At 58.9% G+C, this 25,876-nt stretch overlaps 2 protein-coding genes across 3 annotated transcripts; one reads left to right on the forward strand and one right to left on the reverse strand.

Moving 5' to 3' along the window:
- Positions 1-632: 632 nt before the first annotated feature.
- On the reverse strand, positions 633-17,647 carry COPE (COPI coat complex subunit epsilon). 2 transcript variants are annotated; one of them, XM_046671704.1, is made up of 10 exons: positions 17,489-17,647; positions 11,165-11,227; positions 9,687-9,787; positions 6,743-6,895; positions 5,284-5,337; positions 4,685-4,766; positions 3,364-3,519; positions 1,781-1,844; positions 968-1,042; positions 633-858 (listed from the first exon to the last, which is right to left on the reverse strand). In XM_046671704.1, exons 1-10 carry the CDS (start codon positions 17,600-17,602, stop codon positions 845-847), a joined length of 876 nt encoding a protein of 291 aa, XP_046527660.1. In that variant the 5' UTR covers positions 17,603-17,647; the 3' UTR covers positions 633-844. The 2 variants fall into 2 exon arrangements, with proteins under 2 accessions (XP_046527660.1, XP_046527659.1); XM_046671703.1 differs by having other exon boundaries at positions 1,781-1,849; positions 17,489-17,646.
- Positions 17,648-17,903: 256 nt separating this feature from the next.
- DDX49 (DEAD-box helicase 49) lies at positions 17,904-25,339 on the forward strand. Its single transcript, XM_046671702.1, has 13 exons — positions 17,904-18,101; positions 18,957-19,080; positions 20,272-20,357; positions 20,444-20,565; positions 20,886-21,073; positions 21,213-21,353; positions 22,080-22,155; positions 22,408-22,484; positions 22,671-22,768; positions 23,784-23,858; positions 24,480-24,568; positions 24,675-24,746; positions 24,839-25,339. Exons 1-13 carry the CDS (start codon positions 17,987-17,989, stop codon positions 25,025-25,027), a joined length of 1,452 nt encoding a protein of 483 aa, XP_046527658.1. The 5' UTR covers positions 17,904-17,986; the 3' UTR covers positions 25,028-25,339.
- The last annotated feature ends 537 nt before the right edge of the window (positions 25,340-25,876 follow it).

Below are 25,876 nucleotides of genomic sequence, written 5' to 3' on the forward strand. Positions count from 1 at the left end.
GGCAGCTCTTTCTTCTTCAGGTGGACACACCTCAATGGTGACCTCATCCCAGAGACCCCAGCCAACCCCTCCCCTGACTGCCCACCTTCCTGTTGCCCAGCCTTCTCTTATCACACATTGCTCACTACGAGTTTCTCTCTCTGGGCAGGGAGCTTGGTGCTTCGGCCACGGCCCCGAGCAGGGAAGGTCTGTCCTGGCCAATGACTTAGCACAGGGCAGCAGCGAGAAGCGGGGTGGGGCGGGGGTTGATGTTTACTGCCACAAGGACCCAGCACACTCCCCTCCCTGTTTCGCTGAGCTGAGACCTCAGTGCTTCCAGCCCCTCACCACCTAGACTACCCGGGGTCCTGGGTGTGAATCCTGGTGCCCCTCATGATGGCTGTGACCTCTCTGCACCTCAGTTTTCCTGGATGCCAAGTGTCCTCGGGGGACACGGCTGTGTCACCTGCAGCTCGGCAGCACGGGGCGGCTGTTTGAGAGGCAGGGGAGTCCATACAGCTGCTGCTCACAGACCCTGGTCTCCAGGGCCCCCCTCCCAGGAACAGCCTGGGCCACGGTGCCCAGGTGCCTCCCGTCTGAGCCCCGGTTCCCACACACCCACGTCAAAGTGGCTGGAGTAAACACAAATGGGGTGGGGGTACCCTAGTGGAGACATTTATTGACAGCACGGGGTGGGGCTGGGCAGCCTCTGCCTCTGGCCAGAGCAGAGGAGAGGAGGAGGAGAGGACAGGCGGTCGAGGGCAGGTGCCTAACAGGGAGGGCAGAGTGGCCCGGCCTCACCGCCCCAGGCTTGGGAAGTGCATCTGGGCCTCAGGCGCTGGGGGCGTACTGCAGCACCAGCCGGTCAAAGTCGTTTTCCTTCAACATGAATGGGGGAGAGAACACGTGAGCCAGGCCCGAGTTCCGGACCTTCCTGGGCTAGGCCTGGGGGTCTGGGGCTCGGAGATGGGCACCTACACGAACTCACCTTGGCCTGGTACTCCTTGATGAAGGGGTGGGACCTGTGGGAGTCCTTCAGCTGGGACAGGTAGCGGTTTGTCACCTGTGGGGGAGATGAGACCAGGTTAGTTGAATACAGGGACCCCACAGTGGCTTTGACCTGAAGGGCAGGGGTGAGACAAGGGCCACCCAGCTGACCCCAGGCAGGGGCCTGGTCTCCCCACATTCCCTCCATCACCCACCCTGGAATCAGGCTGATGAGAGAGAACTAGCAGGATGCGGGAAAGCGCCACTTGGAACAGCGCCTGACACAGAAACTGGTGGTCCAGTGCTGTTTCTGGGGCGAGTGGGAGGGTGGTCCTATCTGTCCTGCACCACCCCAGCCCTGAGGCTGCTGGGGGGAGGGAGGGTCCTTCGGTAAGGGACAGGTGACTGTCATGAAGCCCTGGGGAGGGCCCTGGGCCAGCTGGGCCAGTCACCTAAACAGAGCAGCATCGCAACATCCTCCCACTCCACCCTCAGATGAGGTGGGCTCACCAGAACTGCTCCCTTGGGCCCCTATTCTCTGTCCTGTTGTCAACCCCCTCCACCATAAGGTGGCACAGGCCGGGTCTCAGCCCAAGCGCCCTCCCAGCCTCAGCCTACTCATCCTCAGGACCCACGGGAGCAGCCCTGGACCCACTCACAGGGAGAGTTGCCCCAACCCCAGGCCAACCCTGAAGCCCTGACTCTGAGGCCCCAGGTTTCCCCTGGAGCCAGCACCACACCGGAGACCCCTGCCCACCCCAGGCTGGTACTGTGAGGGCCAGAAAGCCCTCCTGCACCAGGCTGGGGGCCCTACCTCGGGGGGCTTGCCAAGGTGCTGCGACAGGACAATGAGGTTGATCAGCGTCTCTGGGTGGCCACTGTCCTGAAAACAAGGGGGACACCAGGCAGGGAGGGTCAGCTCCTCCACGGGCCCATCTCGAGCAGGATGATGTGCCCTGCTGCCCTGGGGTGGGGACATGACCTGCACAAGGTCACACCCTCAGGAGTGAGGCAGGGCGGGGCTGCAAGACCCATACCGGCTGCTCTGCGAGGCCATGACCTCAGGGCCCTCCCTTCTGACACGGGAGGCAGTGTAGTATGGAGGGCCCACAGCCTCTCCCACTTCCACACGCAGCTGCTTCCCCTCTGAGCGCCTGGTCTCATCCACAGACCAGGCCGGGACAGAGTCCCTCGCTTACTGCAATTCGGGAGGAGTGGATTCATCACACAGATCTCAAACTAACAAAGCCCAGCGCAAGGCAGCCTCTGTGCTATCGCAGCCTCGCTCTAGCCAACCTCTTCCTCCTGCTGCAGTGAGCAGGTCAGAGGCCACGGGCAGACCTCACCCACCCTGCCTCTTCCCTAGGGAACTTGGCAAGAAGCTGCCAGGAAATCACCAGAACCTCCAGGCGGTGACCTCATTCTGCCCATTCATACCAGGCTCTGAGGCACAGGAAACCCTGGGAACCACCCAGACACTGCCTCGGCCAGGAGCCCCAGCCAGAGCCCCTAGTGCCCACAAGGCAGGGATGCCAGGCAGAGCCCCACTTGGGCACTCAGGGCAGAGATGCATCACCCAGGACGCAAGGTGCCATGGGCTCAAGGGGCTGCATGGACCCTGGCCTCCTGCACGGACCTGGCTCCACCTATGGCTGCCCTTCTCTGTGGAGACCCAACCTCTCCCTGCCAGCACAGGGCACCCTGGCAGCATGAGGTAGCTCCATGGGAGCGGCCTGAGGACACCAGCCTGTAGGAGCACCCAACTAATGCCCCTTGGCCTGTCCAGGCTCTGCAAACAACCTTTTGATAACTCGGCCCCTGGAAGAGATGAACAAGGAGAAAGCTTCCTACCAGTGTCAATTTCTCATTACATCAAAAAATGTTTTCCAAAAACGAAATAAGCTTTGATGGCTTCTCTGATTATAAAAAAAACATAAAAGACCTCAGATGTTGGTTAGGAGAAGACAACCGTGGCTGCCCCAAGACGGAGGCACTCTGGGTCCCTCTTCTCAACAAGGATGGGGACAGGCAACACCTCCCATCTGCAGCTGGCTCTCCCCTTGTATGTGAACAGTGGGCGTCTCTTCCAAGTACAGGGCCAGGCAGTCAAAGTGACAACAAGGAGAGCATGGGACACGTGTGTTCCCTCAGCTCAGGCCAACTGAGGCCCAGGCTGATGGGATCCTCCCATTTTCCAAACAAGAGAAGCTGGAATCGGGATTTTCGTTTGCAACACCAATTCTCAGCCGATTCAGCATTAAAATCCACGTGTGGCCACATGGCAGGCCTGTGGGATCTCTGCCACACCTGTTTCCGTCCATCTCCATCGGCCCGTGTGCTCTGCAGCACGCCCAGTCACCTGCTGTCCCCACTCTAGGAGCCCCGGGGTGCCCATACCTTGTCCAGCGCCTCCTGCAGCACACCCTCGGCAGCCTCCCACCGGCCCTGGGCCATGTGGCAGGCTGCCTGCCCGTTGAGCAGCAGCAGGGTGGACGAGCACTTGTCTGCCATCTCCTGGAAGATGTAGTAGGCATCCTGCAGCTTCTCACCACCCTGTGGGGATAGCTCTGACATCACTGTTCGTCATCCTGCTGCCCGGCCCTACCCCTGCCTGCTCCCTCACAGAGGAATCTCACACTTTGTGGAGACAATCCTGGCCTGGGCAGCCCACAGAAGGCACTCCTCGGACACTGTCCCTTTCCCCGCAGAGACCCCGGTGCAGCCCGTGCTGTGCTGAAGGGACCAAGACAGCACACAGCCACTGCACACCCGGCTCCCCAAGCCCTCCGTTTACAGACGCAGAAGCCTCGGCTTCCAGATGGAGAATCTGTGAACCGGTGGCCGGGCCAAGGCCCAAGCTGGGACCAATGGGTCAGATGGCCCATCAGGTGTGGCCTCGCTCTGTGACCAGCAACCCTGACCCCAACAACCTGGGCTCTGAGTAGAAGGTTCTGTCTGCCGGCTAAAGATGCAGTGGTACACTTGCAAGAGAGCTTGAGACCAAGATGTACTTGTGACAAAATGCAAGGCTACCAGAGAAAGCTGCCAGGGTTTGTCCCACTAAACCGGACGGGTACTGGAAAACAGCCTGAGTGAGGCCTCGGCCCCCCAAGGACAGTGTTGACGCATACGGATGGGGAGCACATTTTAAAAGGCCCGTACAAAAGAATTACTCAGAAAGGAAGCCAAGTGCTAAAAGCCTAAAAAGGGGATGTTGCCAGGATATTGGGGTGAACTAGGCATGTGGGGGGAATGGGGGCTGGGCATGGGGGAAGGCGTGAGGGGGACACCGGTACCCGCTCTGTGCCAGAAGCTCAGAGAGCAAGCTGAGCAGCAGCCAAGACCAGGGCTAGACCCCAGAGGAGGGCAGCACTGCCCGGCTGGCAGGCTCAGGGGGCCCCAAAGGGCATGTGAGGAAAGGCCTGCCGAGTCAGGTTCTAGAGCCCCCCAGTCCATTCACTGTGGCTCTGGCCAAGCCACTCAGCTACAAGAATCCTGGAATGGGGCTGAGGCTGAGTGAGGCAGGACATGTGCCAGGGGTGCCCTGGGCTGGACTCCTCTGGGGGACTGGCCCCAAAGGAAGCAGGAGGTCCAGCATTATCATGGAAGCCTTCACCTGCACTCTCCCCACAGGAGCAGCCAGTACTGGGCGCAAGGGGGCACCTCCCACCTCCCAGATGCTCCTGCCCCCATCTCCCCGAGCAACCTAGGGGCTCACCATGGCCAGGTTAACCCAGGCAGTGGCCAGCTGGGTGAGTGTGGCGTCCTCGTCCTGGTCCTGCATTTTCTTCAGCTCCTTCCTGGGGGTAGAGAGGAGAGGAAGAAAGGTGCTGAGGGGCCTAGCCTGAGTTCCCTGCTCACCAGGCACACACAGCCCTGCTTGCCCACAACTCTCTAGAACCTTGGGCCCCGCCCCAGCTGCCCCTGATCGACAGCTACACAGTGATGAAGCCCACCCCAACCCCATGGGACAGGTCCCGCTACGCCTGCCTCACAAAAGGAAACTGAAGTCACTGAAACTCACAAAAGGAAAGTGAAGCCCCTTGTCCCGGCAACACCCTGCAGGGAAGGGCAGGTAAACATCAGCGCATCACCCCAATGGATCGGAATGAAATAACCAGAGACAATCGTGGCATCGATGCTCTGGGCCAGGGGGAAGGCTCAGGGATGGTCCTCATGCCGAGTGCCCCCTCATGGACAGGGCCCAACTTCCAGAGAACATGGGGTCCCAACACAGCCTGGCCGTTGCTCAGACAACCCCAATGCATGAGCCATGGCACAGCGTCCCCAGGTGGTGACAGGTAGGGAGGGGCTTACCGGGCGAGGTCCAGGCGGTCCAGCTTCAGCAGGATCTGCACCGTCATGGCCATGCTGTGGGACAGGGCGGGCAGTCAGCAGACCCCCTCCCCACTTTACTCTCCCACCAGATATTTACTCCGTGTGGGCACCACCTTCTGGAACATTCCTATGAGTGCTTGGGCCACCAGCCCAGCCTTGAAGAGGGGGTTACTGAGGCTGACCACTGACCCCGCAGAGCCAGACTCAGACCTGGGCTTCCTTGCTGTGCTGAGCTCCCCAGTGCTTCCTGGGAACCTCACTCCTGCCTGTCACCGCTGAGCACGCTCAGGCCAGGAGCTCCTGTGGGGTCCCTAGGGCAGGGACTCCAGGCCCATGGCCTGCTCCCTACCCACTCCTCAGCTGGCCATCATATTTACAGCCCCACCCCACTCCGCCTTCCAAATTCAGTCACAGATGAAGTGCTGCATAGGAGACAGCCACTCACCCCCTTCAGTTCCCACATCCACTGCTTCCCTCTCGAGCCCAGGTGGCCGTGACTGCCCAATAATATTGTGGCTGCTTGTTCCCAGGTTTTCCCATAGGAATGTAACCCAACACCCAGACCACCCAAGGTAGGAGCATGAGAAACACTTGTGAGGCCCACTGCCTCATCAGCCATGCACCATGCCTGTCTCTAAGCTGCTGCAAATCCCCTTCAGGATTGCGGGCAACATAAAGATACACAAGGAGGGTCTGGTGACCAACTAACCAAGCAAGGGCAGGAACCAGAGTTCATGGGGGAGGGAGGCTATGCCCTCTGCGGCTGGAGCCCTGGACACAGTGCTGGCCCAGAGTCACCTCCTGGGATGGTGAGTGGAGCTGACTGAACACTGCATGGGCTCCAGCACCCTAGCCTTGGAGTGCCTTGAATGAGGGCCGGCCTCAGGAGAGGGCCTAGGGCATCTGGGAAGCACATGGAAAGCCCAGGGCCCAGGGCAGAGAAACACAAGGCTTCACAGGGGAAGGGGCTACAGAAACCCTGGGCAGAGACAAAGGTGCTTTCTGCTGGGCCCTTGGGAACAGAGGGTTTTCAGCCCTGGGCACTGTGTCCTTGGAGCAGCGGCCCAGCCACGCCGAAAGAAGTGTCCCCTGGACCGAGAACAAGAGCTGCAGCCCAAACGGGAGGTTTTGCCCCCACCCTGTCTCTCATAGTAGCCCCCTCACTGTCCCCAGGACGACGGCTGAGCAGGCCCTGAGCATCCTGGAGACCAGAGGGACCAATCACCCCTCCACGGGGTGGACACTCACCACTCCAGGCCGCCCCCTGCTGCAGGGCAGACACTCACCCCTCCAGGCCGTCCCCCTGCTGCAGGGCGGACACTCACCCTCCAGGCCGGCCCCCTGGTGCAGGGCGCACACTCACCCTCCAGGTCGCCCCCTGCTGCAGGGCAGACACTCAACCCTCCAGGCGTGCCCCTGGTGCGGGGCGCACACTCACCACTCCAGGCTGTCCCCTTGGTTCAGGGCGCGCAGGGCCGCGTCCGAGTTCTGGTCGTGGAAGTAGATGGAGGCAGCCATCAGCAGGAAGGTGGTGTTGGTCACGTCTACGCTCCTGCTCATCTCCCGGTCCAGCTCGGCAACAATCACATCCCTGTAAGACATGACTGCTTAGGGCCCACAGCTGGGAGTGGGAGATGGACCTCACCCCCATGGGAACAGATAGGCTCAGAGAGGGCAAGTCAAGCCTCCAGGGACACACAGCAGCAGGGAGCAGAATGGGTCCAGCTGTCTCTGTCAAGCCCCACTGGGTGTCAGCCTTGTCACCTTCCCCCAAGCTACTTCTTATCCCCAAAGAGACCAGGAAATCAAGGTCGAGAGAAGAGGGGCTGGGAGATGCAGTGCAGGAGGGGCCACACCTGGCTCTGCCCATGAAGCAGCACAAACGACTGCCTGGGCCTCAAGTCCCCCAGGCCTCAGTGCTCAGGGACTGGTGCCACACCACCCCTGGATGTGAAGGGATGGGATGACCTGCCAGGGGCACCTCCGCAAGGATGTGAGGCTACCCAGGTGGGTGTCACAGCAGGACATCGTCACCTTCCTGAGGAGGCTGGTGGTCCCTGTGGAGGCTCCCAACCTTCCAAGGTCAGTGTGTGGGCCTGGGTACCCATGGCCGGAGGATGCCCCACTGCCAGGGCAGCTGCCCTGTGTTCCAGAGCCTCGCGTGCTGGCTGCTCCCAGGAAGTGGGCAGCGTGCTGGGCTGGAGGCTGAGAGCCAGTGGCCAGCCTGGAGTCCAGGCTTGGCCAAGGACCAACCAGGGAACCTCCACAGGTCACAGGACACCCAAGCCACGGTCCGCTTAGCTGGAAAATGGAGCCAAGACCCCAGGTTTCAAAGGGCTGCAGAGCAGTTGATGAAAGAAAGGAGGCAAAGGCCGGGCCCCGCGTCACCACGAGACAAAAGCTGCTGTTCAGGGTTCACAGTCTCCACAAATGCGTACGTGTCGTGTGGGTTTCTGGGGGCTGTTGGCCAAATGCCTGTGTCTGAGGGCCCCTAGAGGGGAGGGACACGCCTGTCACTGTCTCTGTGCCCACCAAGGAGGTGCCTGATGGACAAATGACTTCAAATCTGAGCCCGTTTCCCACTCTGAGAGGCGGGACTGCGTACAGAGTACAGCACAGGCTTGGCCTGAGGAGCCTCCATGGCCACCTCACAGAGCCCCCTGCCTGGTTCCTGGCACGAAGGGTGCGCACACACTGCCTGCTACTGTCATTGTGATGTCAGTGTCACACACTGTCACTGGGACATGTCGTAGTTACGCTCACAGGCTCTGGAACTTTCTCTACCTGCTTGCCTGTTTGTGTGTGGCAGCAGGTTATGCTGCTGGGATGGACGCACCTTGAGCTGCTCTGCTTTGCTGAGCTCCTGCCCTGTGCCCTGTGCTTCCTGTGGGTTCTTTCCTGTCACAGCAGCCACTGCTCCCAGAGGGCGCCCAGGTTCCCTCCCCTTCCAAAGGGCAATGGGGTTTGTCACCGTGGCTAGTGAAGTGTGAGGCAGGAGAAACGATGGCCTCAGGAGGCCATATATCTTAGTGTCCTGGGGCTGCCATCACAAAGCATGGCGAGCCAGCAGGGATTAAAACAACGGGAGTTTCTTCTCTCACAGTCCGGAGGCCAGAAGTCTAAGCCCAGGGTGTGGGCGGGGCTGGCCCTTCGGAGGGCTCTAGGGGGAATCCGTCCCAGGCCTCTCCCGGCTTCTGGTGGTGCAAAGTCCTCAGATTCCCTTAGCTTGTGTCTACGTCACCCCGGTCTCTGCCTCTGTCCTCACATGACCTCTTCTCTGTGTCTTCCCCTCTTCTGCCTCTTATGAAGACCCTGATCACTAGATTTCGGGCCCAACCTACATCCAGGATGAGCTCAAGATCCTTAACTACCTCTATCTGCCAAGACCCCACTCCCAGTGGAGGTCATGTTCACAGCTTGTGGGGGCTGGAAATGGACATGTCTTTCAGGGGCCCCCATTCAGCTGCAACTGCTCACAAGTAAACCCTGAGCTTCAGACTCTGTGGCAGAAGGAGCTCACAGCACAGTCTGACCCACACTTGGGACCCACACACAGCTGCAGCAGCCCACGAGGGAAGCATGCCGTCGGCACAGTCAGGACCACAGCCCGGTCTCAGAAGCTCCGCAGGGGAGAGACGGGGAAGGCTCCTCTGTGAGATTTCTTGGTGCCGTGAGGGATGGCCCGGGGTGGTGGTGGGGTCCTGGGTCAGGGACAGGGGTCAGCCCACAGAGCAGAGTATGTCCCTGCTGTGGGCTGTGCTGTTGTCCTATCCCAGCCGCCTTCTGGGGAGTGTTTTACCTCCCCAATCCCAGCCCAATCCCGGGGATGAGGGAAACGGAAGTGCAGAGGGTCCACAGAGCCTGCTGGGTCATGCTGGTGCTTCATGCAAAGGTGAGGCAGGGTCGCATGGCTCCCACCTGCAGAGGTGTGAGCTCACGTGCATCTGGGCAAGCATCCCGCTGGCCAGGGAACAGCCATGCAAACCCCCACCTCCCCTGGCCATCGGCCTCACGAATTTGACAATTGCTGGTCTGTGGCTCAGGGTGAGGATACGGCATGTCCCTGCCCACCCTCCACCTGGGCCCTCCTCCTAGGGAGAGGATCGGCAGGTGGTGCAGCCACTGCCTCCCTGGACGGACCAAGGGCCTGGGGTAAGCAGTGGAGGGTATCTGCCCTGTGTGTTGAGAGAGGCCCTCTTGGCAACACTGAGCCCCTCACAGTCCCTGAGAGCATCTGCACACATGTCCTTATCTATGATCCCCCCAAGACCCCTCTGAAGCAGGGTCCGTACTGACCTCCACTGTACAGGTGAGGGAAACTGAGGTTCAGGGAGGTGAGGGGTGGGAAGGAGGGACATCCCGCCAGGACCCTCCATCCTCACCTCTGGCTGTCGCTGGCCAGGTACTCAGCAAACATGCGCACAGCTTGGAGTTCAGGGGCCGAGGAAGGCTTGATCTCATCCAGGACCACACCATACTTCCTCTGCAGTCAAGACAAGCAAGCTGTCAGCCCCATGCCACACCCCGCCATGGGATGTATACATCCTCAGCCCCCAGGAACACGAGGGCTTATCAGAGCTCCAGCATCACCTGGTGGATGCGCAGCCCTGGTGTGCCAGGCAAAACTCACCCTGCCCTCCCTGGGCTGCAGGAGGCCCACCACCCCCAGGGACCCCTGAGGCTGCCTGGTGCCAGCCTCGCTGCAGCACACTGTGGAAGCCGGCACAGACTTCAGACCACACTGCCTGCCGCTGCTCTAGCCGGAGACCCCAGTGACCCACCCCAGTGGTGGTGAGGTGACAGGGTGAGGGTCCCACCAGCTCTGGGTGGGGGGAGGGAGGGTCACCTGGAGGCAGGGAGTCTGGGTATGTGCTTCTATAGAGCAGAACACACACCCCATGACAGAGGCCCTCCCTGCTGACATCCAGAACTGAGGCGGGTGGCTACCTCCTGGAGGGGAACTGGAGTTAGGGGCCCATTTCTCACTGCCTTTCTTTCTAGGCAGTTTCAGTGTTTTTACTACCATGCACAGGTATTCGTTTTTTAAAAATGTATATACAGAAACACATATGTATGAACACATTCCAAGGAGATTCTGGGCCACACACACTATCTGGGCTGGGCTTCACCCTCAGGGGCAGGGCGTGGGGAGTCCTGTCAGGCTCCAGAAAGCTCCACAAAAGGAAAGGTGTGAAGAGCCCCTGGAAGCCACTGGAGCCCAGATGTGAGGTGGGGCAGCTGCAGAGCCGTGTGCCCAGGACAGGTTGCAGTTCCAGGCCTGCAGCTGGGGGACAAGGCAGGCAGGAGGCTGGCAGCCCCACCCATACTGTGGGCCTGGGGGGAACTGGGGTGAGGCACAGCTCAGTCCTCTCTGCATTTCTAGAACACGCAAATGTACTCTCACCGTATTCCAGGGTGAAGCTGCGTTTAAAAACCCCCAGTGTCTAAACTGGAGACTCTAGTTAACATCAGGGTCAATGGTGCATCGATCATAACAAAAATACCCCGCCAACCTAAGATGCTAATAAGAGAAACTGCCTATGGAGGGTGTGGGGGGAGGGTATACGGAATTCTCTTTACTATCTGCTTGACTATTCTGTAAACTTGAAACTGTACTAAACAAACAAAATCTGATTACGTAAAAAGATAAAAGTGAAAAATTTCACACTAGCTCTCTGGCCTGGTGGTCTAGGACCTCAGTGACACAGTCACCTCCTTGTGGTGGCCACACTGGCTGCTCATGGTCGCTGGACTCTGCCCTCCTTTTTCTGCTGTCCACGCCCCCTCCCAGCACTCTGTTCCTTACTCTCCTGTCCCAGGGTGTTGGTGGCCCTGGGCACGGTCACGGGCCCACACTCACCTGTGCGAGGTATGCTCTGTACAGGAAGACATCCCTTTCCACATCTCTCTCCACGCTCGATGGCTGTAGAAACAGAGGCAGGACAGGCCCTCAGAGGCCAGGAGCAGGCAGCTTCCTGGACCGAGTCTGGGCCTGAGTCCCGGCCCTCGCTCTCAGCTGCCTGTGACCTTGGGGGGCAGGAGAGCAGCCTCAGCTGAGGGCATGCAGCATGCTGGGTGCCTGATGTTGTGCCACCCCGAGAAGGAAGCTCAATGGTCACCCCCATTTGTCCAGGTGAGGGACAGCGCCAAAAGTGCTGCCTCTGTTCCAGCCACATGGCGAGAGGCCAGGGTGAAGGAGCGCAGGGGGCAGCAAGTCGCAGCAGAAGCTGCTCAACATCTGCATGATCCAAGGACATTGGGGGATGTGCCTTGGTGACTGGGTTTGTAAGAGCAGAGCAAACAGGCCTGGGCTGGCTGACGCTACCAACAGATAAGACCCAGGTGGAGATGTGCAAAGGGGACTTTGCTTTCTGTAACAAATAATTCCATGCAACTTGCTCCTACCCTGTTTTTGTTCCCAAATACTCATTAAACATGACAAACAAAAGAGAGGAAGATCGGCCTCACTCAGAGAGCCTGCCTTGTCCCAGGAGAAGGACCTTTCTGAGAGAGCTCAGCTCGGCTGCCTGGGGCCAGGCAAGACCTCAGGGACATGGTCCACGGACCACGCCCCCTCGGCCCAGCCACCGCACAGAGCCGAGGAGTTGGAGCGAGGTGATCTCACACAATGTTCACTGTGGGCCTGTGAGGAAGCTCCCAGGAAGCTGCAGGCAAGCAGGAGACCCTTCCTTGGGAGAACAGCTTTGGGTGATGCCCCAGGGTGCTGGCCCACTCCCTGGGAGGCCCTGCAGTACCTGGGAGGGTGGGCATAGAGCAGCTCGGCCCAGAGAACTTGGGGGCACTGGGACAGGCCACCTGGGGACGGGGAGAGGAAAGTGACATGGGAAGAGGGCTGGCCATGTTGGAGTTGCCACTCCAACAGCCTCTAAACCAGGGGGCCGGGAAAAGTACACAGAGAGATGGTCTGTCCACACAGGGACAGAGTCTGGAGCCCCACAGTTGGGGGTACACAGGACTGCCCTCCCAGGAGGCTGAGAACCAGATTCCCAGGCACCATGCCTTCTTCTCCTCAGCCTCAGGGTGGGGGGTGGTGAGGCTGGTGAATGCATCCTCCTCCCATGTCAAGGGAGACCGAGGACAAGAAGCCTGGCTCCTGGCCCCAGTCCAATACAGGCCAACCTTGCCACAGGGTCCCAATGGCTTGCTCTAGCCTTGATGGCCAGGCTGGGGATCTGGCCATGATTTACAACATGGGGTCTTCTAAATAAGGGCGACCTTCCTGGGGTCCTCACACCACCTTCAATAAAAAAAGAGACAAATGGCAGCTCTCGGTGGGAGCTGAATATAGTGGGACGCCATGAGGGACTGGGGTGGCTTTGGGTCCCAGAGGCAACTCTGAGCCTCAGCTCCCCATCTGTAAAACAAGCACCACCAATGACCCCACAGGACTGCTGAGGCATCCCTGAGACCCCACATGCAGATGCTCAGGACCCCCTCAAACAGCCTGAGAGAGAAGAGTGTCTGGGACATGTAAGAACAAGGACAGACATACCGACCAGGGGCCACTACAGGAGATGCTGGAACCTCCACAGTTTCCCTCAACAGTCATGTTTCATCCCACAGTAACTGGAGGTGAAACGTGCGTCTCCCTGGGGCGGGAGAGCTCGAGCCCGTTTGTACCACAGCTGCTGGGGGGGGGAGGGGTGAGGAGACACATTGGAAACAGAAGAGGCAAGTGCAAGGATGCTTGCTGGCACAGGAGAAAGTCGGAAGGGACCCAAATGTCGGGCAGCAGCTGAGAGCTACATAAACAGCAAGCAGGTCCCCACTGGGGAACACGATGCAGTGGGGAAAAAGAAAGCAGCAGACCTGTGGGTACCGAGGCAAACTGCTCTGCAAGACAACTGCAGACGGCAGGCCCAGCACGGTCTGTTCTAACAAGGAATGGGACACAGACGGTGGCGTGTGCACACACCAGACGAGCCGGGAGCGGACTCCGGGCTGGTTCTGCAGGCAGGAGTGATCTGTTTGGGAGTGATCTGGATGGGAGATCAAAACCCACCAAGGCAGGCCGACCAGAGGCAGGAAAGGAAGAAGGCTCATGGAGTCCGGGCCAGAAGCTGTGTGGCTTGGTGAGAGCCCGCCCCTGGTGAGTGAGGCTGTGGCGTGCAGACTGGGAGCCAGAGCCTGCACTTCATGGAGGACCACGGAGCCGCTCCCCATGACACCACAGGGGAGATAGGCCACGAACCCAAGGCCCACAGCAGCGCCTGTCTTACTGCGACTGAGCATCTGCCCACACGCCTGCAGTGCAGGATGCTCAGCTGCCTGAAGGTCCCTCCTCCCTGTGACACCTTCCTCCTGCTGGGCTCAGAGCTGCCTCTGGGAATAGCCAGTTTACAGTGCAGCTGATAAGAGGCCCTGCTTTAAACAGACCAAAAACCTACTGCCCTCCCTGCCAAGAGGTGACGGGGGCACAGAGGGGGTCCTGGATCCACCTGACAGTCAGCTGTGGCCCCGGACCCCAAGTCTGTTGGGCTAAAATGTGGGCTGAAATGTTCTGGAAGGAGCTGGTGAGACCCCCTCTGGCAGCTCGCCTGTCACTGGTCAGAGGCCCTTGCTGAATGCCATGACTTCCGTGCAAACTGGGGTGACCAATGCCCGAGGCTGGGTCATCAGGAGGTCAGCCTCCCAATGGGTGAGTGCAGCAGGGCCCCGAGCACCATCCCTGTACAGCAGCAGCAGCAGCATCGCCCAGGAGCTCGTCAGGAAGGCAGTCCAGGGCCCCTCCCCGACCTGCTGATTCAGACCCTCCAGGGCTAGCCCCAGTGACCCCCCTCCACAGAGTGCCCCAGGGACTCGGATGCATGTCACCAGGTGAACACTTTGATCTCTAACCCGAAGAGCTTGTCAGAATCACCTTGGAGCTCAGAACCAGAAAAGCCAGGAAGCCCACGCCACCAAAGATGCCTGACCCCAGAGCGGCCCCACAGTGCGCCAGACAGCTCGGAGGTGCAGCCAGGGCTGAGGATGATGGGTACCGCCTGGGGAGACCAGTGAGAGCCACCTGACCACACCAGATGGTCAGCTCCCTGAGGCTTTCTTCAGTGCTTCGTCCCCAACACTTGGGCGCTGCCTGCCATCTTGTGGGCACTTCAGAAATGTCTGAAAATGGGGAAACTTCTTGACGGTGAGATGGTGCGCCAACATACCAGGTGTTCTAGCTGGAGCTGCCTCGGATGGTGCCTGTGTGAGCTCATGGGGCTGCTGCAACAAACTACCACAAACGAGGCGTCTTAAAACAACACACACTTCTCTCACAATCCGGAGGCCACAAGTCCAAAATCAAAGTGTCAGCAGGGCCACGGCTCCTCCCGACAGCTCTATAGGAGGATCCTTCTTTGCTTCACCCAGCTTCTCGGGGCTGCAGGTGTTCCCTGGCTTGTGGCTCATCACCCCAATTTCTGCCTCCATCTTCTCTGCCTGTGTAACCTCTCTCTGCCTTTCTCTTAGAAGGACACTTCTCATTGGACTTAAGGCCTATCCTAAATCCTGGAGGACTTCATCTAGAGATCCTACTTAATTACACCTGCAAAGACCCTTTTTCCAAGTAAGTCACGTTCACAGGTTCTGGGTGGACATATCTGTTCAGGGACACCATTCAACCCAGTACAGGCTGCCCAGGAGGGTTTAGGTGGCCTGTGGACCAGAATTAAATCATATCAACTGGCTCAGCAGGGAGAGGACTCCATTCTTCCGGATGCTTCAGGGGGAATATCTTGGTGTGGTGGCAGCACATCTTTATTGCATCACCCAGGAGGGTGCAGGTCCCAGGCTCAGAGACTGAGCAGTGTGCCTCTAGCCAGAGTGACCACTTATCTGGCTTCTAAACCTTCACTTTCAGTCACTCTCTACGTACCGTAGGTCACACTGATTCTCTCTCTCAGCAGCAGCCTACAGCCTGCACGTTGTGAGGAGAAGACTCAAAGAACACATCATATGACATAAGCAGAACAGACACACGGTAGAAGCCAAAAGGTGGGGCCAGCCCCATTGGCCTATTGGTTAAGTTCGGCACGCTCTGCTTCAGTGGCCCAGGGTGTTCCTGGGCATGGACCTATACCACTCATCTGTCAGCAGCCACACTATGGTGATGGCTCACATACAAAAAGAGGAAGATTGGTAACAGATGTTAGCTCAGGGCGAATCTTCGTCAGCAAAAAGAAAATAAAGAAGCCAAAAGGTGGAACACGAGTATAATGCTCAATCTCACAGTTACCCTAATGAGACAGGTGTCATTTTTCCCATTTGATAGGAGAGGAAACTGAGGCTCAGAGAGGTGCAGTGACTCAGCCATGGTAACAGAGCCGAAATCTGAGCTCAGGTCTGTCTCGATCTTCTCACAGCCCTCACTACCCCAGCCAGGAGGCACATACAATTGTGGTGGTGAGCCGAAGAAGGCACCCCATCCTGCCCAGAGATGTCCACACCAGTCCCTGGAACCTGTGAACAGCTTATGTCACGTCACAAAAGGGACTTCACGGTTGCAATTAAGGTTACACACCCTAAAATGGGGAGACTATGCTGTGTTATCTGGGAGGGCAGAGCCTAACACAGAAGGCCCTAATAGCAGAGAACAGACAGAAGGAATGCAGAAAGGGAAATTCGAGAGATTCCAAGTGTGAGGACCTCGTGGCTAGTTCTGAGATGGGGGGGCCACAGGCAAGGCTGTGGATTAGAGAGAAGCTTCTAGGAGCTAAGTGTGGCCCCAGGTGGAAAGTCCTCAATCTTAATGAGTTTGGAAGCAGATTCTCCCCCTGAAACCTCCAGAAAAGATACAGCCCAGCCGATAACTTGATTTTAGCCTAATGAGAGCCGTTTTGGACTTCTGACCTACAAAACTGCGACATAATAAGTTTGTGTTGTCTTCACCTGTTGTTTGTGGTAATTTGTCACCACAGCAACAGAAAACCCACACAATCATGCAAATATTATTTCAACAAATCCAAACCACTTCCTGAAATCTGTTTGAGGCTTTATCCCCATTATACAGACAATGCTCAGGGAACTCAGGTACAGCGCCAAAGGCCAGAGGCACGGAGAGCAAGCCATCTCTACTTCAGGGTCCAAATTCCTCCCAACTCTCTGGCTGCCTCTGTGAAGACACCTGCCACTTCCTTGCTAGGTGGCCTCCTGTGCCTTTGGAATAAAATCTAAAGCCCAGCTGTGACCGCCCAAGGCCCTGCCCAGCTCATTCTCCAACCTTCCCAACGCCTGCCCCACTTCTGCTGCACCAGCCTCTTATGACTTGACTACGCGGAGCTCATCCCTGCCTCAGCACTTCTGCAGCCATTTACAGGGTCAGCTGCCCCACGAGGTTCAGTCTCAGGTTCAAATGACAATCAGAGGCCCCGGCCTGAGCTGACCACTCCCACGTGAAGCAGCACCTCCTTTCTGCATTCCCAGCACTTTTTATCTCCTCCCACCCCCACAGCGCTCAAGGTGTACTTATGTATTCACTGGCTTCTTTACCTGCTCCCCTTTGGAACGCTAGACCGTGAAGGCAGGCGAGACCTTGCCATGCAGGACCATTTCCTAGCTCTCAACCAGCCAAGCGCATTCCCACCACTCTCCACCACACCACCTCTTGACTTCTTCATTTACTCCGCTACTGTCTCCCTCCCTTGCAAGGCTGAGGTTTCCGAGAGTGCTGGGGGTTTTGTCTATTTTACCACTGCTTGGCCCATAGAGGTACTCAATGAGGAACGAATGAATAAATGAACGAACACATCTGCGGAGAAATAACCGGGCTAGTGGGGCAGGATTAACACCGGGGAAGCTCTTTCTCTCTTGTGCCTCAGTGTTCTCCTCTGTAAAATGGGGATAAACAACAGTCCCTACTTCACGGGGATTGAGGGTCTGGCGGCACAGCGTGGGCCGCTCGACAAATGAGAATTATTATTACCACAGAGGTAGAAACGGCTCTTACTCCAACGCTTCCAGGGCGCAGAGTGAGCGCTCTGAGCGAGAAGCACCGCGATCTGTCGCTGCTCTGAGATCTGCTGTGGGACAAGGATCGTTCCTCACTGCGCTCTCAAGGGACGCGTGGTGGGAAAACGCCGCGAGAAGACGACCAGTTTTTACAAACGGCACGCGACCCGCGGCCACCAAGCAGCGTCCGCCGCCCCCGCCCCCAGCGTCCCCGCGCCCGGAGCCGCCGCACCTTCACCCGCTGCGCCTCGTTGATGCACTGCTGGTAGCTGCCAATGTAGAAAGCATTCTTCACGTCGAACAGCTCGTCCACCTCCCCGGAGCCGCTGGGGGCCGGGGGCGCCATGTCGCCGTCGTCTCACCCGCTCCTCTTCCTGAGAGACACGTCGGCCGGAAGCAGGGAACCACTGCGGGGCACGCCGGGAAGTGTAGTTTACCCCTTCCAGCCTGGCGATGAACCAATGGGAGACTCCTAAATGGGAATACAGGAACGAGAGGCGCAAGTGCGTCTCGCAGGGCATCTCGGGAATTATAATTTGATTCGATCCTGCGAGCCGATTCGGGGAAACAGGGGAAAGACGCGGTCGAGGCTGGGAATGGCGGAGTGAGCTGCTGAGAGGGCGGGGTCACACAGGAGGCGGATCCAATAAGTGGGAAGGGTTCGTGACGTCATCGGCACGCGCCGGAAGCGCGGCTACACACGGAGGCTCACACGGGGCTGGCGGCGAGGATGGCAGGCTTCGCGGAGCTCGGGCTGTCATCGTGGCTCGTGGAACAATGTCGGCAGCTGGGTTTGAAGCAGCCCACGCCCGTACAGCTCGGCTGCATCCCCGCCATCCTTGAGGGTGAGTGTGGTCCGGCCTCTTCCCCAGGAGGCATCTCCGCTCCTGTCGCCTGTCATCCCTTTGCCCACGCCGGTCCTGTGAGGCGAGGGGCATGCTTGGGCTTTACGGGCGAGCCTAGGTTCCGGAGGCAGACTGAGCAGTGTTGGCTTTCAGGCTGTGTGTCCTCGTACAAATGATGTAATCTCTGACGCATTCATGGCCTAAGAACACAGCGAGGGTTTGATGAATGACTAATCGATAGTACTGGGAAAATTTAGTAGCGTTTGCGCTACTTGCCTTCATTTTACAAATGAAAAGTGAGGCTGTCAACATTGCTGGGCAAATCCAGGACTCTGGTCCCGTGACTGCTCTTCTTCCCACTCCTCCAGCCCCACCTAATTTGCCATTACAGAGTGGCCCTCAAGAAGCCTAGGAGGTGACAAGTTGAAGGATTGAATTACCAAAGATGGAAGAATAAACAGGGAGCATAGGATGCAGATTGAGGACGGGCATTCCAGGTTCCCCAAGCTCAGATGCTCTGGGAGGGAGTCAAAATGAGGTAGTGATTAGTAGCAGGCATCTTGGGTCGGATGGATGAGGGTTCCAGTCCGGCCTGCTATCCACCAGCTGTGTACCCTGGGCAGATCTCTAAGACTCATTTTCCCCTTCTGTTAGATGCAGATGATAACGGCCTTCCCTCCTAGAATTTGTCAGGTACCCGCAATGGAACATTGTCAGTTTGTCTGGAGTGGAAAGGGCATAGGCAGTGCTGAGCATACAGGAACTGCTCATTGAATGTCAGCTGTTGTCACCTGTACCTGATGGAATACCTGTCTACACCTAAAGTGTGTTGATGCTGCTTTGCCCTCTGTCCAGGTCGGGATTGCCTGGGCTGTGCCAAGACGGGCAGCGGCAAGACGGCTGCGTTTGTCCTGCCCATCTTGCAGAAGCTGTCTGAGGATCCCTACGGCATCTTCTGCCTCGTCCTGACACCCACCAGGTGAGCCCTCACAGGCCTCCTGGGTGAGTTAACCAGCAGTGTTCTCTCAGGCAGGCACCTTACCTCTCTGAGCCACACTTTCCCTGTATGCAAAATGGGGACAGAAATCATGCCCACCTCTTAGGGGTGCTGCAGAATTAAACAAGATGCTGTGCAGAAAGTGCTGACACAGGGCTTGACTCAGGCCAAGCGCTGCCGGAAAGGAGCCATTGATAGTCATATGGCCCAAGAAATACCATCGTGTGCCGTGTAGCGACGTTTCGGTCAATGATGTACGGCGTATATAGCAGGGGTCCTGTAAGATTAGTACCACATAGCCTAGGTGTGTAGTAGGCTGCACCATGTAGATTTGTATAGGCATGCTCTGTGATGTTCGCACAGTGACAAAATCGCCTAACGACGCCTTTCTTAGAATGTGTCCCCATCGTTAAGCAACGCCTGCCTGTAGCACATCTCTGGTTCTTGGGCAGACACGTGGCAGTTGAAATGACAAGTCCTGTGATGGCCGTCGAAGAGGCAGGCACTATATGCTGTGAGGTCATGGCCTGGGAAGGGGGTCAAGGAAGGCTTCATTAAGGGGTGCCTTAAAGGATGGAAAGGGTCTCTCAAAGAGACAAATTTGGGAAAAATGTTTTAGGCAGAGGGACCTGCTAATGTGTTCATGCAGAGGTGTGAGACGCAGGGAACAAAAAGGATCCTGCAGGCCGGGCATCTCAGAGCCAGCTTGAGAAGGGCCTTGAATGCCAGGTTAGAATTGGTTCTGAAGGCGTGTGAGCAGGAAAGGGCAAGATGGGGGGCCAGAAAGTGGGGACAGGAGCTGAGGGGAGGCCTGGGTGGAGCTGGGCTGAGAGGCAGAGAGGAGGGGACTTGGACACTAACCAGCCCCAGGGAGGCTCTGGTGACTGTGGTGTTGAGGCCATTGCTGAGGACGTGGGAGGGGAAGAGGCCAGTTTGGGTAGGACCGGCAGGGGCAGGGCCATGGGCTGTTCTGGGGCCCGGCCTGGTGAGGGTGCAGGGGCCACAGTGGGCCTCCAACACTCAGCATCAGAGCCTTTGACCAAAGGGGCCTAGGAGCCCTGGAGGCTGTGTGAACAGGAGAGGGTGAGTCAGGAGGCCCTGGGGGCGGACATGGGAATGGGAGGCAGGCACAGAACCTCTCTCTGACCCAGCCCGGCCCCTTCACACCCACAGGGAGCTGGCCTACCAGATTGCAGAGCAGTTCCGGGTCCTGGGGAAGCCTCTAGGCCTGAAAGACTGCATCATTGTCGGCGGCATGGGTATGGAGGGCTTGGGGAGGCTCTGAGCTGGGCCTCTGCAGGCTTAGACGACCTGCCCAGCCCCACTTCTCGCCCTCCACCCACAGACATGGTGGCCCAGGCCCTGGAGCTCTCCCGGAAACCACACGTGGTCATCGCCACGCCGGGGCGCCTGGCCGACCACCTCCGCAGCTCCAGCACCTTCAGCATAAAGAAGATCCGCTTCCTGGTGAGTCCGCCTGGGGCACTGATTCCTCCATTTGGGAAATGTGTGTGCCACAGGCCATGCAGTAGAGAGTTAGGAACGGCGACAAGGACAGCTCAGGGACCAACAGGAGGGGACCTGTACTGAGAAGATGGTTGGGGGCAGGGTCCCTCTGAGGAGGTGACGTGGGAGCTGTGACGGGTGAGAGAGCAGGCCTCTGAGGCCTAGAGGGAGAGTGTTCGGGCCCACGTCCAGGGCGGGAGAGGTGGGCCAGGCCCCAGATGGCACCCTCACTCCAGACCCGACCCCCGATCCCCACCCCCCCCCCCGCACCGCCGCTGCAGGTGCTGGATGAGGCGGACCGGCTGTTGGAACAGGGCTGCACTGACTTCACCGTCGACCTGGAGGCCATCCTGGCAGCTGTGCCAGCCCGCAGGCAGACCCTGCTCTTCAGCGCCACACTGACCGACACGCTCAGGGAACTGCAGGGCCTGGCCACCAACCAGCCCTTCTTCTGGGAGGCTCAGGCCCCGTAAGTCCACAGCCACGTGTCAGGGGAGCAGAGCAGGCAGGGGGTGGGAGGTCTACCCAACGGAGGCTGTTAGCTGTGGGCAGGGCAGGGCACTGGCCCCATTCAGCAGAAGGGGAAACGGAGGCCCGCCTATCCCCAGGGTGCGCACAGTGGAGCAGCTGGACCAGCGCTACCTGCTGGTGCCTGAAAAGGTCAAGGATGCCTACCTGGTCCACCTGATCCAGAACTTCCAGGACGAGCACCAGGACTGGTCCATCATCATCTTCACCAACACGTGCAAGTGAGCTCAGGCTCCCCCCCACCAGCCCTTCCTGGAGGCCCGAGATGGGGCCAAGGTCGCAGGTGTGAGGCACACAGCCAGTCTTGGTGCTCTGGGGCCTCTGCTCAGAGCAGAGGTTTCAGAGGATTCTCTCAAGGCTGCTCAGGGAGCTCGAGGGATTTGCCAAGGTCACTCTTCCTGAAGGCGGAGCCCGGATTTGGGGTTCCCCAGCCCTGCCCTTAACCAGAAGGGCTAGGGGCCTCGGGCTGTCCCCAGGTAACTCCTGCAGCAGCTGGGAAGGCCTTGGAGCAACCTGTTTGCTGTGGTCTAGGGTGTCACTGAGGCCTGGTGCACCAGCACCAACACCCAGGCTGTTGTCTCTACAATCCCAGGGGCTCCGAGAGCCAGTTCGAGTCGGTTCCTCCTTTGAAGCTTTTGGGAGGATGTCAAAAAGCTGTAGGCTCTTCCACGACAGGGCGGGGTAGAAGGGCAGCCACACTGCACGGAGGAGGCCTCCTAACTGGCTACCAGGAGAGAAAAGTCTGGACGTAGGGCCGACTCTCATTGGCTTAGGCCAGGGGAGGGGTCAGCAGAGAGGATGTCAGCAGGCAGGACACCTCGCACCCCTGCTTCTCCATCCCCAGCTGTGCAGGGCCACCTGCTTGGGGTCTCAGGGGTAGGCAAGGGCAGAGGCACCTTCCCAAGACCCGGGCACTGGAGGGGCTGACAGCACATCCTTCCCGCCAGGACCTGCCAGATCCTGTGCATGATGCTGCGCAAATTCGGCTTCCCCGCTGTGGCTCTGCACTCCACGATGAGGCAGGTGAGGCGTCGGCTGCCCCCGAGACCCTGCGGCCCATCTGCCTCCCCCGGGGACTCCTCCCTCTTCCTGCCCCCCGTCTGCCCTGTTTGGTCTTCTCATGTTGTCTCCCTCACTGGACTGTGAACCCTGTGAGGGCAGGGACTGTCCTAGCTTCCGCCTTGTCCCCAGGCCTCACACAGTAAGTGCTCAAATATTCGCTGAGATGCTGCCTGACCCCCAGTTCCCCCCAATTCTCTCCCCAATCCTGCACAGAAAGAACGCTTTGCCGCCCTGGCCAAGTTCAAGTCTAGCATCTACCGGATCCTGATTGCGACAGACGTGGCCTCCCGGTGAGCCACCCCCGGCTACTCCCTCCCATGTGCTGGTCCCGTGATGCACCCCCAGAGGGGCCAAAGCGGGAGGCTGGCCTCAGGCAAGAGTTGGGCGACCTCAGCTTTGCTGCTGAGTGACCTTGGGTGTGTCCCAGCCTCGGTTTCCCCATGTGGGCGGTGATGCTGACCTGCCTCTGCCTCCAGGGGCCTGGACATTCCCACGGTGCAGGTGGTCATCAACCACAACACCCCCGGGCTCCCGAAGATCTACATCCACCGAGTTGGCCGGACTGCCCGTGCAGGTGAGTGGACAGGGCAGGGTGGCCTCTGGGCACCTGTCGCTCCAGCCAGCCCACACCACGAGGAGTCAAAGTCACAAGCTGGTGGGACATGGGGCAGATACAGCCCACAGACGAGCAATCCTAGAGGCAGCGTTTGCAAGTTGCGGGAATTGTCCTTTCAAAAGCAAAGGTGGGTGCTTTGGCTTCTCCGCACAACCTATGCTGTGATAGCTGAGCAGCGTGCACATCCCCTGGGGACATGGTACCCATTGCCCCAGTCCCCACCACTCCCTGCTGGCTCACGCCAGCCCCCTTTGCCTCTCAAAGCTGCCAATCAGAGCCCGGCAGCAAGTGGGTGTGTGAGCCCTAGCAGGTTCGCTGCTGCCCCATAGGATCTGGTGTCCAAGTTCAACCTCTCACTGTTAGCCTGGCCAGGGGCCAAGGACACATCTTTCTGTCTGCTCCCTAGCCCACCAGGGAAGGGCATGGGGTTCATGAGATTCTCTCACTCCTGGAGTCGGGAGAGAGATGGTTTCTAGGGCTGGGCTGGGCCTGGCCCTTCTCTCCCACCCTGTGACCTTGGGCAGGTCACATCAGCTCTCTGGGCCCCATTACTTCATCAAACGATGGGTGACGAGAACGTTGACACCTGTCTGGGGCTGCTGCAAGGGTCACGGGCGTCGTCAGCTGTCAGGGCTGCCCCAGCACCAGCCACCATCACAGATATGGACAGTGGAGACTGGTGTGCAGAGATCTGGGCTGAGGCCTGTCAGGGCTTCGTGCTGACATAACTCAGCCTGGGCTCCCTGGCAGCCACACCAAAAAGGGAAATCAGCCCCTGTGTGAGGCCGAGGTCCAGCAGGGGGTGAGCCCTGATGCCCTGGGCTTCCTTCCCCTCCCCCCACCTTCCCACTGAGCATTCCTCTGTTCCCCTCAATCAAGAGGAGCCCTGAGCTGCCTAGCAGTCAGGACTGCCTTTCTTGGCCCCTTGTCCCCGGCCTCCAGCACACAGCAAGTAACTGGTGTGTCCCCACAGGGCGGCAGGGACAAGCCATCACACTGGTGACGCAGTATGACATCCACCTGGTACACGCCATCGAGGAGCAGATCAGTGAGTAGGGAATGGGGGAGGCAGGCACCTCTGGGTGAGATGCCCCCTAGCCTCACACGAGCAGGCTAAAATGCACTCTCCTTCCTACACAACCCCAAAGGAAGTTTCTTTTGCCCAGTTATCAAAACAGAAGGTCCCACAGTGGCCCTCAGCAGCTGAAAGCCACGTCTGGTGGGAGGGGCTGAGTGCTCAGACCGGGATGTGCAGCTGGTCCCAGAGGGGAGGGAGCTCCAGGGACGGGCCTGGGCTTGGGCGTGTTAAAACCCCCTCGGGTGGTTGAATGTGTGGCCAAGACAGAACCACTGACTGGGCCTCTCCATCACTGCATGCCCTGTCCTAGAACCCAGAAACACCCGCCTTTAAGGCCACTGTTTCCAAAGAGTAAGTACCCCCGTCACAGTCAGAGTGTTCTGACAACAAGAAAGAGCAGTACTTCATCCTTAGGTCTAAGGAAGCTTCAGACCTTCCTCAAGTCCGAAATCTCCGAGCTTGCCCACCTGACCCTTATCTGATATGACTTCGGCTGGCCTTGCATGCCCCACCACACGGGGAGCTCACTACATGGCTGAAGTCCCTCTCATGTCCGTCCTCCCCTGCCCCCCGGCCCCGCTGTCCCCACAGAGAAGAAGCTGGAGGAGTTCTCGGTGCAGGAGGCCGATGTGCTGCAGATTCTCACACAGGTCAACGTGGTGCAGAGGGAGTGCGAGATTGTGAGTGTCGGGGAAGGGGCTGGGCACGAGGCCCATTTGGTCCTTGGGGCCCAGAGTGCTCTCTTCAAGATGGGGACCCCTGTGACAGCCTCTCCCTCCCCCCCAGAAACTGGAAGCAGCCAACTTTGGTGAAAAGAAGGAGATCAACAAGCGGAAGCAGCTGATCCTGGAGGGGAAGGTGAGGGCTGAGCCGGCGGGGGATGGGGTGGGCAGGGTTCCCCAGGGGGGTGACCAGCTTAGCCTCCTCCCTCCCGGTCCTCCCCATGCCAGGACCCTGACCTAGAGGCCAAGCGCAAGGCTGAACTGGCCAAGATCAAGCAGAAGAACCGGCGCTTCAAGGAGAAGGTGGAGCAGGCCCTGCAGCGGCAGAAGGCCAGCAGGGCAGACCACAGGGGGCGTCCACCCGGGGCCCGGCCTGAGGCCCGCTCGGCCCCAGCACCCACCCAGGGCCCTGCCTGAGTCCACATGGCTCCCACCTGCCCAGCCTGGGACTCCTTCATCGAGCTGAGGGTCAGAGGGTCCCCCCTTGGAGACAGTCCCCCTCAGCGGAGCCCATGGACACTCACATTGTGCAGCCCCCAGCTGGCCCCTTCTCAGAGCCTTGACCGGGGGTCAGACTGCAGGGGAGGAACGAATGCTGGCTATGAGGTTGGGCCCAATTCCACAGAGTGACCCTGGCCCAGGGTCACCTCAGGGGCATGCCATAGGGCCCACGAGCAAAGGTGTGTCACTTGCAGGAGGTGCTCAATAAATGGGTCTTTCGACTTCCTCCACCTGACTCTCGGGGAGTAGGGGCCGGAGGGGAGGGTTCAGCTGCTTGTGCTTCTCAAGCGCCCCAGAGCATCATGTCCCCCGCCCCACGCCCAGTTCTCCATTCCCACCCACCAAGCGCAAAGCTTTGAACTGCTGTGCTGGCCGTTCCTGCCAGGCGACCTTGGGTTGGTGAAGCCGTCTCTGGGCCTCAGTTTCCCGGGCACAGCAACTGCACCGCTCTCCAAACGTGGCTGTGAGGCGTGCTGAGCTCACTCCCAGGCCCAATGAGCACAGCCGTGTTCCAGGAACTTCCCTGCCTACCCTCCTGGTCACATTTGGGGTTTGTGGCCACAGTGAATGGGGGCTCAACCAGGGGCCACCTAAGTCCAAACAGTACGGGCTGAACTCAAGGGGATGGGGCAGCAGTGCCGGGCTCCTGGCTGTGTGGCCTGGGCACACCCCTCAGGCTCTCTCAGCCTCACTCCCCTCACCTGCAAGTGGCTTGCCCAGCCCTACAGGGATTGATGGCGGCTCAGGGGCACCCAAGAGAGTAGG

Source organism: Equus quagga, chromosome 9, assembly GCF_021613505.1.
Source record: "Equus quagga isolate Etosha38 chromosome 9, UCLA_HA_Equagga_1.0, whole genome shotgun sequence".
Classification (NCBI taxonomy): Eukaryota; Metazoa; Chordata; class Mammalia; order Perissodactyla; family Equidae; genus Equus; species Equus quagga.

Excerpts from the sequence above, each read along its gene's own strand:
- COPE (XM_046671703.1), bottom strand. The coding sequence starts at position 17,602 with ATGGCGCCCCCGGCCCCCAGCGGCTCCGGGGAGGTGGACGAGCTGTTC. Across the intron at positions 3,520-4,684 it reads CCTGGGTTAACCTGGCCATG|GGTGGTGAGAAGCTGCAGGA; the intron begins GTGAGCCCCTAG and ends CTATCCCCACAG. Across the intron at positions 859-967 it reads TCAAGGAGTACCAGGCCAAG|GAAAACGACTTTGACCGGCT; the intron begins GTGAGTTCGTGT and ends TTCATGTTGAAG.
- DDX49 (XM_046671702.1), top strand. The coding sequence starts at position 17,987 with ATGGCAGGCTTCGCGGAGCTCGGGCTGTCATCGTGGCTCGTGGAACAA. Across the intron at positions 20,566-20,885 it reads TAAAGAAGATCCGCTTCCTG|GTGCTGGATGAGGCGGACCG; the intron begins GTGAGTCCGCCT and ends CCGCCGCTGCAG. Across the intron at positions 24,569-24,674 it reads TGCAGAGGGAGTGCGAGATT|AAACTGGAAGCAGCCAACTT; the intron begins GTGAGTGTCGGG and ends CCTCCCCCCCAG.